The following is a 15,189-nucleotide window of genomic DNA, read 5'->3' on the forward strand; positions in this document are numbered from 1 at the left end:
CACTTATGTGGGTGGAGAGAAAAGAGGAGGAAGGGAGTTCCTTATTTTTTTAAAAAACAACATTTATATATATATATATATATATATATTAAATTATATGTTATATCAAATATAACATATAACCTATAGTTTTAATATTTTATCACATACAATATAACCTATAGTTTCTTTTCTCTCTTATATGACATTTAATATAAATTACATTTATATTAAATTTAACAACTATGAATCCAATTCATAGAAATAATCTTTGAATCTTATTCAAATATTTATTTCCTCTCATTAAAGTTATAATGTATCAAATACATTATAATAATTATATCACATATAATTAAATAACTTAATTATATCATATATAATTAAATCCCTCTACTAATTTGAACAATTCAAATTAATCCAAAAACCGATTCTCAATTAATCCTATTGAGCTACCGAGGGAACCTCATGGACCTGTAGCTTGAAGCTCCAATGGTACATTAATAATTAACTATTTAATTAAATTATTCACCATCCTTTAACTGTCAGGTACTCCACTAAAAACCGAAGCTACACTCTTCGCACTACAGATATATTTCTGTGTCAATTGGATATAACTAATCAACAGTACGATGACCCTTCATAAATTGCTCGTAAGTACAGCTAGGCCAAAATTACCATTTTTCCCTTGTAGTTACATCTAACTCTTTAAGTACCACTGATCTCTTTAATGAATAATAGATCATAGTCCAACTATGACTAAACCTTCACGAGCAAGGAGAAGGTGTGGCACCACATTGTTCAAGTCTTGGAATCAGCCCTAAAGGGAGCAATTTATCTATTTACCCCGACCTTGGGGAAGGAATGAATTCCTTCTTGTGTAGTTGTGTTCTTAGCTCCCCAATCAGAAGAATCCCCAAAATGGTAGGCTTGTTGAGTCGGTGATCTGGCCACTCTCACCTATACAAATCAAAGGATCGTCTTCATAGGCAGGAGTTCATAACTCACTCAAGATTTAGGTCATGTTACATATGGTCATCTTGGTGAAATGTAAGTCTCTATTATGAACGGTGTTATATAATGAGACTAAACATTTTGTGGTTCAATCTTATACAAACTTCTTTGTATAGAATATCTCCCCTCACATGTCTATATATGAATTATCATGATCAGATCATTTGTAGCATTTTACAACAATTGTAACACCTACAAACCGGGCCATACTCGTAGTGTCACCAAGATAAGGTACCCAGCCTTATCCATCTACTACAGATCATTTAGGTTATCACTTAAACATGATCCAGCCATATGTCTTTATATATATGTTTAAGTTACAAGATAACCTTGGATATTAGTTTATTGGTTTGTGGTTAATGCAACTAAAATATGAAATACAATATCATATATTTTATTAAATAGACAATGAGTTTGTTCAATACATTTACAAACTATAGGACCCTGTGAGGTTTAGGGCATCAACCCCAACACTTCTATCACAGATAGCTTTAAGTGTTAATCTTTGAAAGTTGATGGCAATAGAAGATATCACTAACAATAGCTATCAATGACATCTTTTATGGCTATCAATGTAGAAGGATATCATTTTATACCTTTATGCATCAGTAACATACAAACATACTACATATATCGACAGATTAATCAAAATACCTTGATTATTTACAGTGTATCAATGATAACCACTAATAATTGATAACAAATTGAAAGCTAATATTTTAAGGTTGTAATAATATTTCTCGAATTGAAATCTATCAGTGATAGTAGCTATCAGTGGCTACATTGGTAGCTACTATCAGTGATAGCTTTTAATTTGAGAAAATTGGAAAGAAGCTCATAAAATGGTGGCTGGACTTGGGCTTTTTAATCGTTTACCATTTTGTTGTTCTATATATGCAATTATTTTATCCTTGTACTACATATTCTATTATTTTGGGCTTGAATACCATTTAGGCAACTAGCCCTTAAGAATATTTGCATCGTTAATATAGTCAAATATAGTCAAAAGTATAAAAATATTTGGACCGTTAATATAGTCATATGCATATATTCTCATTTCCCCCCTTTATTTATTAATTCCTTAGACCAATTTTCTCAACAAAACCAAACAAGATTCAAAACTTTTAGTTAAAGTATAGAATCCCATAATGTTCCATACGAAGTTCAAAAATCGAAATCTTTCCTTACAACTCAATATAAAGTGAGATTTTTGGTGGTGTGTTGAATATTAAATTAAACAGTAGATGACAACATGGATTAACAATCAACTTTAAATCTTCATACTTTATACTTTGAGCTATGTGGCTAAATCAAGTCAACATCAACCCAATAATGGATAGAAAACTACTCCTAGTCAATCTTGTTCATGAGTTCCTTTAGAAGTCTACGTAGCTAGTCCTATATTTTTTATGACTAACTAAAATTCAGATTCGTGCGATTTCTAAGTCCTATTGTGTACTTTATGTCTAAGATTACATGACAACTTATGTCTAGGTTCTTAGTCACATCTTCCTTTGTGAAATTCATTTTTATTTTAACCTTCTCAGCATTAAGACACAATTAACATGCTAAAATTAAATGGTCAATTTAACTTAACAAGGTAACAACATATACTCAACAAGGAAAATGGTTAGGACAAAGTGAAGTGATGTGATAACATTAACTCAAGTTATATATATTGTCTTAGGGTATCCACTATTGGACCGGTATGGCAACCCTAGAGGAGATGAATAGGGTTTAATTAAAAATTTTCCTAAATATGCTCAATTTAAACTAATTGAATATTTTAAAATTAAATTAATAAAAACTCTAATTATACTAAATAACAAGATTGATAAAAATTATGTAACAATATACTCAATCATTCTCAACTAACAAAAGCATACAATTAAAATTAAATGCAAAAATAATTAGGAAAGAGTTAGAGAAAAAGGCACGTAATTTTTATAGTGGTTTGGTCAAACTCGACCTACATCTACTTTTCCAAGTACCTTTTGAGATTTTAATTTAAAATCTCCTTTAACTCTTACGATGGATGAGAGCAAAACTGCTACCTTACTCATTTTATGGTTTTAAGAGCAAACTCGATCCTTTCCACGGGTTAGGATCCAGTTGTACAATATTCTTGAAGCTTTAAAACACTCAATAAAACTCTTTAAAAAGAGTAGATATATAAATTTGAGCTCACGATATTTAATCTTCATAATACAATAAAGATATCTCTCTAGAATAAGATGAAAAAAAAATAAATTTAAGAGCTTAGAGACAGAGCAACAATGATGGCCTTTTGAAATTTTTGAGGATTGTAAAATTGTGAAAAAAGTTCTTGAAAATTTTGGGAAGATGAAGTTTAAAAAGAGAAGAAAATAGGGTAAAAATTAGATATTAGTTTAGGCCATTGGATTAATAAATAAAAAAAAAAGTTAAATAGAAACGTGGAGATTGAAAATTAAAACGCAAGAGAAATATATATCTTAATCTCTAAATGGAAGCTTACAAAAGCATATTTTTAATTTTTTTCCTCTCCTTTTCTTTTTTTAAAAAAAATTGATTGTTTGGTCAAATTTTATTTTTATTTTTTTTTACAATTTTTTTAATTCTCTTTTATTTTCGCTCAATGTGCTTGCCGTATTTATGACTCCAAGGCACGGAAATTCGCCATAGCACCACTATTATCACAATAAAAGGTGGTGGAGTTAGATATGTCTGGAACAACTTTCAGATCAGTCAGGAATTTTCTAAGTCAAACGGCCTCCTTAGCAGCTTCACAAGTCGCTATATATTTGGTCTCCATCGTGGAGTCCCCTATGCACCCTTACTTGGTTCTTCACCAAACTACAACTCCTCTGTTAAGAGTGAACACTGATCCTGAAGTTGATTTTCGAGAATCCTTATCAATCTGAAAATCAGAGTCAGTGTATCCTGTAAGGATCTAAAATAGAAAAATTTAGTGTATAATTATATTCAAGCAAAGACTTTACAGAAATTAAGTTCCTCTTTACCTCGAGAACAACATAAACATCATTCAAAATGATAAAATATTCTGTAAAGTCAACTGGAGACCTCTCAATGCCATAACTGAGACGACATGCCCAGTTCCAACTTGTTTCGTCATCTCACCAGCACCAAGCTGCTGCCAGGATCTAATTCCCTGAAATGAAGGACAAACATGGTTAGTGGCCACAGAGTCAATAATCCAGGAAAAATCATTATTCTCCCTAAACAAGTTTTCAAAACCAGTAAATTGTATTTACCTTGTTTGGTTTTCTTCTTCTCAGCCAAATAATGTGGGCAGTTCCGCTTCCAGTGCGCATCTTGGTTGCAGTAGAAACACTTTCCCTTGTCAACCCACATAGGTTGCCTACCCCGCGGAGCAGGAGGTTGTGGGTTAGTAGGTGTCTTCCCCTTACGTCCCTTCTTCTTCTTCCACTTGCTGGTGCTGGAAGTAGAAGGTGCATACTTAGTTCCAGAGGTTGAACCTTTGTATAATTTTTTTGGAAGATGAAACAACATTTGCCTTGCCAATCTTCTTTTCCTTGCTTTTCAGCAAAGATTGAAAAGTCTGCAACTTGTTGAGTAGAGTTGTAAGGTTGTAATCAACCCTGTTCAGAATATTGTTTCTTACGAAGTGAAGGAGACTTTCTGGTAACGACTTCAGAATAATGCTAACCTGGCTGGCCTCATCGATACTCGACCCATTCATCTTCACCACGTTGAAGTGGACCATCATATAGAGAACATGTTTCTGAATAGATATCCCCTTCTTCATCTGTGAGTTGAAGATGTACTTAAGAGCGTTGTGCCTGAGTTGCGTAGACGGTTGTCCGAACATTCCCTTCAGGGATTCCATGATCTCACGTGCAGTGATCATGGGTTCTTGCTTCTTGGCCAAAATTCTTTAAGGCTGGCCAAAATATATGCTCGAACCTTTTCGTTAGCCCGTGTCCATCGTTCGTAGGCGTCTCGAACGTTTCGAGCGGTGTTAGGAGGTGGAATAGGAGGACACTTCTCCATAAGAACGAACCTTAAGTCACTGATGATAAGTATCATGTTGATGGGATTTTTTCAACTAACGTAATTCTCGCCAATCAATTTATCTACGACCAGAAGTGAAAGAGTAGTGATAGCCATAATTTAAAAGTTGCTGAAAAAAGAATAAACTTAATAAGTCTACTTGCATTAAACCATTTTTAACACCAATTAAGTTTTAGCAAAATAGTTACATTGTACCCTAAATGACATCTATTTTGCAATGATGCTCCAGTGAGGTAGGACAAAAGTCACCATAGGGTGATCAAGTGCCCTTTCACTGGAATGAGACAATTTCAACCATTAGACAGAAACAACTTCTTGTAATTGAATCTAACAGTCACCATTGTTTGGTCCAGAATTTGTTAACATCCTTGACAATTCTGTGTAAGTGTAACCCCTCATTTAGGCCCAAAAGTCCCGCCCTAATGCACCAACCGTAGAGAAAAGCAGATTAGGACAAGAGACTAAAGCAACCCTATCCATCTCTAGAGATCAGATAAAGAGTTGTGCAAATACAACCATCCTTTAGGGGGACACTCCCAAGGTGCCTCGAGGCGATGCACTAAAAATTTATCCAATCTAATGAGAGAGATCGAGGGATATGTTGTCACACGTCCCCCTCCCACTTAGTATGAACATTCTCTCTATTCACCTTGGTATTGACCTACCAAATGCCATCCTTTAGGAAGATACTTACAGGGTGCCTCAAGGCCGAGGATAGATCTCACGATGTGAAATTTTTAGAGAGAAACGTGTAGAGGTAAAGTGAAGTATTATATACCCTAATTATCTCCCACTAAATGTTCTACCTAGGGATTCATTAACTTAGAAAATTTGACTACTAATTTTAACTAAGTGGTTTGTTTAATTTGCTAAAAAACAACACTTGCTTTTGATGATTAAACAAGTTTGATTCAAATCTTATTAAACACTTTAACAGACTTTCATCCAATTTGCATGCATGTAATAAATCTATCTAATTCATCTTTCCAGGTGGTAGGGGCACAACGTTACCATTGACTTAAGTACCCCAGCCTAGCCAGAATGAGCCTTAGCCAAAAGGTCTCTAATAAATACACTTGTTACATATTTAATCTTTTATTAGTCAATTTAATCCTATTAAACGTAATTAAAAGATTAAACTAGGTTTCTAATCTTATTAGAAATGTGATCCTAGGTCTATTTAAATCAAATTTTAAAACACTTTTAAAACATGATTAAAACCTAAGGTGTGCATGCAACTCTTTATTATTAATTTTAATTCTAATTTCATTAATTATAACTCTTATAAAGAATGAAACAATTAAAACCATCCACATTGCTTAGCTAGTCATTCACAATGTATTTATAACTTTTATAAATAAATCTAAGTGTCATGCTTCATGCAATGTTTATTCATTACTAATATATAACTTTTATATAACAAGTAATGAACTAAGCATACATTCCATGCTAACATATAACCTTATATTATAAGTATTATAATATAAATGATGAATGGATATGCTTTAATGCATGCATATATTATAACTCTTATATTATATGATGCATGAACATGCTTTAATGTAATTTAATCATGCAAACTACTACATTATAACGCTTATAATATAAAGATGATGCATGAAAAAATGCTTAACCTATGATGGGTTTTAAAACTATGTGACATACATTGTGGCATATAAACTAAACATACATCACATGTACATTTAATAAAAGTTGATGGACCGGGATAATATGCCTCAAAACCAGAAATAAAAGCTAAACTATTACAAAAGATTGGAGTCAACCGGTTCGAACAGGTGAACCGGGTCTTGAATCGCACTTCGAGTAACACATGCCTTGTGATCGTGTAGCTAACGACTATGCGATGAGCATGATAGCCTACACGATCGAGTAGCAAGTGCTGAGTATTGTTTACTCTATGATCGTGTAGCTAATGACTATATGATGAGCATGATAGCCTATACGATCATTTAGCATACATGCCTTACGTCGAGTATTAAATAGTATGTGATCGTTTACCCCCGAGCGTCTATGCGATCATGTAACAAACGCAACACGATCGAGTAAACTCTTTACATAATCGCGTAATATTAGCTATGCGATCGTTTAACAAATACTACACGCTCGAGTAGAACATTTCTACACGATCGCATAGCCAAATCTAAACGATCGTTTAGCTTGAGCTACACATGCGACCATCATTTCGTCTTCTCCCTCGAAGCGAACAACAACTTCTTGTTTCTGAAGCTTATTCACGAACGACTCAAAAAACTAAAAAGAATACAGACTCCATTGCAAGTTATTATGCCCAAAAACGCAGGGGCCCTACAAATTAACTTTTGTAAAAGTAAAGGAAAACTTTAAACAAAGACAATTATCCCGAAAACAGCCATTAACAACATCTACAAAACACTTAACACTTAAATGCATTGCAGAATACTTAAAACCCACCAATACTATAAGCGAAAGTCAATATGGCAATGAAATTTGGAAATCAGAAAAACCTGGCTCTGATACCAATTGAAGGAACTCTAATTACAGAGGATCTTTGAGTGGAAGCGGATCGTCCAAACTCCATTGTGAAAGAACTCATACATTTACAATTGAACAGAACAGGTTATGCACATAACTTATATTACAACATGCTTCTTGAAATAAAAACAAAAGATCAAGAAACTATACATCTGAAGAACCTTTCTTCAAGTATATCCCTCGATCAAACACGAACGTAACGAGCAAGAAAATGTCCCTCGAATAGCAATGAGCAGAAACTCAATCTTTGAACAAACCAGACACAACCACAAGATTACCTTGGTATTCTCGGTGTAAGAATCCAGGAGTGGTAGACTCTGGCTTATTTTGGTTTGAGGGAAGATTTAGAGTGAAGAAGACGATCGAGTAAACGATAACACTATCGTGTAGATGAAAGTCTATCGCATAGACAGGCAACTCAATCATTTAGTCTTTGAAGTGATCGTGTAGTAAAACGTTTTTACTCGATTGCTAATAATATGAGACGTCGTGAGATTTTGAAATTAAATTTCATTTTATCCCAAACTTTCCATAAAACCGTGCAATTACCCACTAAGTGTGGTTATTGTGAAAACGATTTTTAATTATCAAATAATTAATAAATATGATAACTAACTTATCATATTATATCTATATAATCTATAGTTTTAATATTGCATCATATACAATATATAAACCATAGTTCGTTTTCTTTATTTTATGGCATTTGATATAAATCATATTTATATTAAATTTAATGATTATGAATCTAATTCATGGAAATTATATTTGAATCATATTCAAATATTAATTCCTCCAAACATAACAATAATGTATCAAATATATTATATCAATTATATCATATATAATTTAATTAATTTAATTATATCACATATATAATCAAATTCACTTTTATTAATTTGAACATTTCAAATTAACCAAAAAACTGATTCTCAACTTGAATCCATTGAGTTAACAAGGAGATCTTATGGACCTGTAGCTTGAAGCTCCAATGATACGTGAATAACTGACTAAACTATTTAATCACATTATCCACCATCCGTTAACTGCCAGACACTCCACTAAAGACCAACAGCTGCACTTTTCACACTACAAATATATTGTTGTGTCCATTGGATATAACCAATCAATAGTATGATGACCCTTCACAAATCGCTCGTAAGTACAACTGGACCAAATTACCGTTTTACCCCTGTAGTTACATCTAACTCCTTAAGTACCACTGATCCCTCTAATGAACAATAGATCATAGTCCCACTATGACCAAACCCCTCTCGGGCCAAGAAAGGATGTGACGCCACATTGTTCAAGACTTGGAATCAACCCTTAAGGGAGCAATTTATCTACTTACCCCTGCTTTGGGGAAGGAGTAAATTCCATATTGTGTAGTTGAGTTCCCAGCTCCCCAATCAGACGAATCCCCAAAATGGTAGGCTTGTTGAGTTGGCGATCTGGCCACTCTCACCCATACAAATCAAAGGACCACCCTCATAAGCAAGAGTTCACAACTCACTAGGGATTAAGGTCATGTTATCTATGGTCATTCTAGTGAAATGAAAGTCTCAATTATGAACAATGTTATATAACGAGACTAAACATTTCGTGGTCGGTCTTATAAAAACTCCTTTGTATAGAATATCTCTACTTTCATGTCTAATACATGAATGATAAGGATCAGATCATTTGTAGCATTTTACAACATTTGTAACACCTACAAAGCAAGTCATACTCGTAATGTCACCAGGATAAGGTATCCAACCTTATCCATATACTACAGACCATTTAGGTTATCACTTAAAACACAATCCACTTGTATGTCTTCACATACATGTTTAAGTTACAATAATAACCATGGATCTTAGTTTATTGGTTTGTGGTTAATGTAACTAAAATATCAAATATTTTATAGACAGAATTGAATAAAATATCATATATCATAAATAACAAAATGTTTGTTCATACAAATGTTTACAAACTACAGAACCCTACGAGATTTAAGGCATCAACCTCAACACTTTATGGATCTGTAGATTGAAGCTCCAATGGTACTTGAATAATTAATTAAACTCCTTCAATTAAATTATTCAACATCCATTAACTACCAGTCACTCCATTAAAGACTGATAACTGCACTCTTCACACTACCGATATATTTTTGTGTATATTGAATATAACCGATCAACAGTGCGATGACCCTTCACAAATTACTCGTAAGTACAGTTGGGCCATACCGTTTTCCCCTCTAGTTACATCTAACTTCTTAAGTACCACTAATCCCTTTAATGAACAATAACTCATAGCCCAACTATGACCAAATCACTCTTGAGCCAAGAGAAAGTGTGGCGCTACATTATTCAAGCTCCGGAATCGACCCTTAAGGGAGCCATTTATCTATTTACCCTGACATTAAGGAAGAAGTGAATTCCGTCTTGTGTAACTGTGTTCCCAGCTCCCCAATTAGATGAATCCCCAAAATTGTAGGCTTATTGAATCGGCGATCTGGCCATTCTCACACATACAAATCAAAGGACCGCCTTTATAGGCAGGAGTTCATAACTCACTCAAGATTCAAGTCATGTCACCTATGGTCATCCTGATGAAATGTAAGTCTCTAATATTGACGACGTTATATAAAGAAATTATTCATTTTGTGGTCTGGTCTTATACAAACCCTTTTTTATAGAATACTCTCGCTCACATGTCTTTACATGAATGATCAGGATCATATCATTTGTAGCACTTTACAACAATTGTAATATCTACAAAACGGGCCATATTCGTAATGTCACAAGGATAAGATATCCAACCTTATCTATTTACTATAGACCATTTAGATTATTACTTAAACATGATCCACATGTATGTCTTTACATACATGTTTAAACTACATAAGATAACCTTAGATATTAGTTTATTGGTTTTGTGAGTTAATACTATTAAATATCGAAAAAAAATCCCATATTTTATTAAATAAATAAATCATTTGTACATTGCAATTACAAACTATCGGACCCACGAGATTTTGGATATCAACCCCAACATAATCGAACTTAGATCCTTTAAGTATGTACCAAAATATCACCTTTTTCACTGAAGTAGAAACAAGAAAGAATTCCTGAGTCGAACTCCAATGGCAGACGACATAGAGAAGTTCACACCCTAATATTGAAGATAATATCTCACATTTACAAATCACTCATTAAATAAAAGAATGGACTAATTTTAGAAATCACTCGGGCTACAAATAAATATATGCAACAAAAGAAAACAACTCCAAAGAAAGAAAAACTTTACTAAAAGTCTGAAACAAAAAGGAAAAGATACTGCCAGAAATTTGCAACAAATAAGAAAAAAATATTCTCCATATAAAAACAGATCTAACTATCATGATATTTTTGACTTTGACAAGAATAGCTACATCTGTAAATATAATTTATCTAAAAATACTCAATATAATAACCACCACCTATAATAATAAGTTAGGAGACATTTGAGACAATGATGGATTATGATAGTTTGCGTTTGGGTATAGATTATTTTAGTTTGCATTATAATAGAATGTGTTTGAAGTACAAAAATTAATTGAGTTTGAGAAGAAAACAAAGTAACAAATAATAAAATAATGATGAAGGTAAAATAGTAAAAATTGTAGTAAATAGTAAATGTTGTAGCAAATGGAGGTTTTGAAATAGCATTGATGGTAGTTAATTAGAAGTTTTGAAATAATTTTGACAGTAGTAAGAGATGGTTATTATATGTTGATGATAATTCTTGTCCTAAATGTCTCATAACCCAAAGTATATTCGGAACAAATGGACTCTTAACCAAACTTTTACAAACATTTGTTTATTGTTTGGGTAGCTTGGAGGACCACCTCGTCAAAAATGTCATCTTCTCGACGTTCCTGTTAGACGTGTAATGTAAACCCATACAAAAAGACGGTATCTTTTTACAGCTATCTTCTTCCATTTCACGCTCTGTTCTGTTTTCATGGAGGGCGAAGAAGAAGATCATCAACATCAACAGTGGGGTCTCTTCACCACCTACACATCTTGCGACGCGTGTCGATTTCCCCCTTCCCTTTTCGTCTATAAATTCGGAGTTCCCGTTCTTAGCGGTGAGCACCGCACCAACATTCTCCATACCCACTTGAGAGAGTTTCAGAAACACCAAATCCAGGGAACATCTTTCTATTTTTGCGCCTTCTTCTTCTTCTTCTTCCTTCTTCTCCCTTCCCTGGATTTTGTTTCTTTCGTCAAAAAATTTAAAAATGTTCATCGACAGTTTTAAGGTTGAATCCCCCAATGTTACATACTCCGATCATGAGATTCATTCCATCTACAATTACGACACTACAGAGCTCCTTCATGAGAACAGAAATGGAACTTATCAGTGGATTGTCAAACCCAAATCCGTTCAATATGAATTCAAGACTGATATTCGTGTTCCCAAATTAGGGTTCGTTCTCTTTTTTTCTCAATTCCCCTCCTTCCATTTTCTTTCTTTAACCCTAACTTTTGAATTTCATAGGATGATGCTTGTTGGATGGGGTGGAAATAATGGCTGTACTCTCACTGGAGGTATCATAGCCAACCGAGAGTAAGTTTTTCTTTCGGATATAAACAACTTTTTAATTCTGCCCATAACCATATCTTCTTGTTGTATTCTAATTTATGTAATATAATAATGATATATAGTTTCTTATATTTGGATGATGGGTATTGTTTTTCAGAGGGATTTCTTGGGCAACCAAGGATAAAGTTCAACAAGCTAATTATTTTGGGTCCTTAACTCAAGCATCTTCCATCAGGGTTGGCTCTATTGATGGTGAGGAGATCTATGCTCCATTTAAGAGCCTCCTTCCAATGGTAATAATTATATCAGAACAGTAAATATCTGTTTTTAGTTAATTGGAGATTGATGGGTTTGTGATATAGTGATTATATTATGATTTTGAGCTTAGCAAAATGATTTAAATCTCTTCTCCTAGGTCAATCCTGATGATATTGTGTTTGGCGGGTGGGACATAAGTGATATGAACTTGGCTGACGCCATGGCCAGAGCTAAGGTCCTTGATATTGATCTACAAAAGCAATTGAGACCTTACATGGAATCCATGGTCCCGCTTCCTGGAATCTTCGATCCTGATTTTGTTGCTGCTAATCAGGGCTCACGAGCCAATAACGTTATCAAAGGAACCAAGAAAGAGCAACTTCAGCAAATTATTAAAGATATCAGGTATATACTTTTTCAGTATATGTCAGTTCAAAAATTATTATTTTAAAGTTTCCCATTATATTTGACTGCATATTAATTCCTTTTTTTTTTAAGGAAAAAAAATCTGAATAAGACCATGTAATGACTTCTAAAAGTGAGTGTTTGAGATGATTTGGAGTTGTACTTTTTCTTTAAATAACTTCTGGAGTACTAATGATGTGTGTTGCTTTTCTTCACCACCTAATATCTTGACAAAATTCACTCTGAATCATATGGGGGGCAGCTGCTGTACTTTTTGTCTTTTTATCCTTTCAAAATATCTTTAATTAGGACAATATGTATGGTAGTGAGAAGTCCAGTTTTACAATTTTGAAAATTATTATGTTGTAATTTATTAGGGAATTTAAGGAGAAGAGTAAGGTGGACAAAATTGTAGTGCTGTGGACTGCCAACACAGAGAGGTATAGTAATGTGATTGTGGGGCTAAATGACACAATGGAAAATCTTCTGGCTTCTGTGGACAAAAACGAGTCGGAGATATCTCCTTCTACACTGTATGCAATTGCTTGTGTCCTTGAAAATGTCCCTTTCATCAATGGTAGCCCACAGAACACTTTTGTCCCAGGTACCTTTCTTATCCTCATAAAACTGCCAAACTGGCTAATTTTTACCTTAGAATTTACTCATATTTGTGGGACCTTGTTTATAGGGTTGATTGACTTGGCCATTCATAGAAATAGTTTGATTGGTGGGGATGATTTTAAGAGTGGTCAAACCAAGATGAAATCTGTTCTGGTAGACTTTCTTGTTGGTGCTGGTATTAAGGTACCCCACTCTGTTAATTAAACGTTGAGATCTATTCCTAGTCTTTTGAAATTTTTGGTGTTCTAAAATATGTTGTGGACTTTGACGCCAGCCAACATCAATAGTGAGTTACAACCATCTGGGAAACAATGATGGAATGAACCTCTCAGCTCCTCAAACCTTCAGATCCAAGGAGATCTCAAAGAGTAATGTTGTCGATGACATGGTCTCTAGTAATGGCATTCTCTATGAGCCTGGCGAGCATCCTGACCATGTGGTGGTCATCAAGGTATAATCATTAAAGCTTGTTGAATTTGAAACTATACTTCATCGAAGACGAAATTCGAATACCTTGGATATGAACTGTCTAATGCCAAAATATTGTATGATAGAGAAAACTATATACATCTGATTATGTTGTGAACTGAAACTTTGTTAAATCCTCCCTGCTATTGAAATGGAAAATTTCAGTATGTTCCTTACGTGGGGGACAGTAAGAGGGCCATGGATGAGTACACTTCGGAGATATTCATGGGTGGGAAAAGCACCATAGTGTTGCACAACACATGTGAGGACTCTCTCTTGGCCGCTCCAATCATACTTGATTTGGTTCTTCTTGCTGAACTCAGCACTCGCATTCAGTTCAAGGCTGAAGGAGAGGTTGGTTTGATTAGTGTCACCTAAGAAAAACATATATTCTGTTTTCCATTTTGAAATGAATCAATCTAAAATCGAAGTGAAATTTTGTGTTTTGTAGGGAAAATTCCACTCTTTCCACCCTGTGGCCACCATCCTCAGTTACCTTACAAAGGCTCCTCTTGTAAGTTTTTCATTACAACCTCATTGTCTTTTCTGAATTTTGAATTTTCATTCGATGATTTGAACTTATGTCTGAATCGAGAAACGGTTAATTGCAAAAACAGGTACCACCAGGCACGCCTGTGGTGAACGCTTTATCGAAGCAGCGTGCGATGCTGGAGAATATAATGAGAGCTTGTGTTGGGTTGGCACCTGAGAACAACATGATTTTGGAATACAAGTGAAGTCTAAAAGCGTTTGAGTTTGATAGAATTTGGTTTTCTATAAGTTTGTGAAAATATGCAATTAGTTTCTGTTTGCTCCTTTTTCCTCTTTTTCTTTTCTTTAAGCCCTCTTTTTGTATTCATGGCTTGGGGAAGCTGCTTAATCTTGTCAAGCTATGTTTGTAATGGAATTATATATATTAAAATAAATTAGATTTTAATGTTTTTGGTAAAGCAACGCTAAAGACGACATTTCTAAAATACCCGAGTTGGTTTTAATTCTACCACTGTATATTTGCAAATTTTCATTTTAATCCTTAGAGAATAAATCTTTTCTTCCATGAATATAACGATAAAAGCCTTAGGATTAAAATAGAACTTTTTAAAATCGACCCATAAAAAATAATGAAAAATGAATCTTTTCAAAATTTGGATGTAATTGATATTGACCATAGTTTAAAGATATATTTGATAACTAAAAAAAAAAAAAAAAAAAAAAAAAAAAAAAAAACTAAACAAAATGGAACAATTTTCTTAAACATAAACTTTAACTTAGTTTAACATGGATAAGTGTCATTCTCACCCGTTA

At 33.8% G+C, this 15,189-nt stretch overlaps 1 protein-coding gene across 1 annotated transcript; it reads left to right on the forward strand.

Annotated features, from left to right (window-relative positions):
• The first annotated feature begins 11,664 nt into the window (after positions 1-11,664).
• On the forward strand, positions 11,665-14,834 carry LOC120090718 (inositol-3-phosphate synthase-like). Its single transcript, XM_039048438.1, has 10 exons — positions 11,665-12,015; positions 12,088-12,156; positions 12,290-12,425; positions 12,548-12,795; positions 13,173-13,399; positions 13,484-13,599; positions 13,691-13,867; positions 14,050-14,238; positions 14,336-14,398; positions 14,502-14,834. The coding sequence occupies exons 1-10, from the start codon at positions 11,828-11,830 to the stop codon at positions 14,619-14,621; spliced, it is 1,533 nt and encodes a 510-aa protein (XP_038904366.1). The 5' UTR covers positions 11,665-11,827; the 3' UTR covers positions 14,622-14,834.
• Positions 14,835-15,189: the final 355 nt, after the last annotated feature.

The sequence above is a fragment of the Benincasa hispida genome, chromosome 1, assembly GCF_009727055.1.
Source record: "Benincasa hispida cultivar B227 chromosome 1, ASM972705v1, whole genome shotgun sequence".
Taxonomy (NCBI): Eukaryota; Viridiplantae; Streptophyta; class Magnoliopsida; order Cucurbitales; family Cucurbitaceae; genus Benincasa; species Benincasa hispida.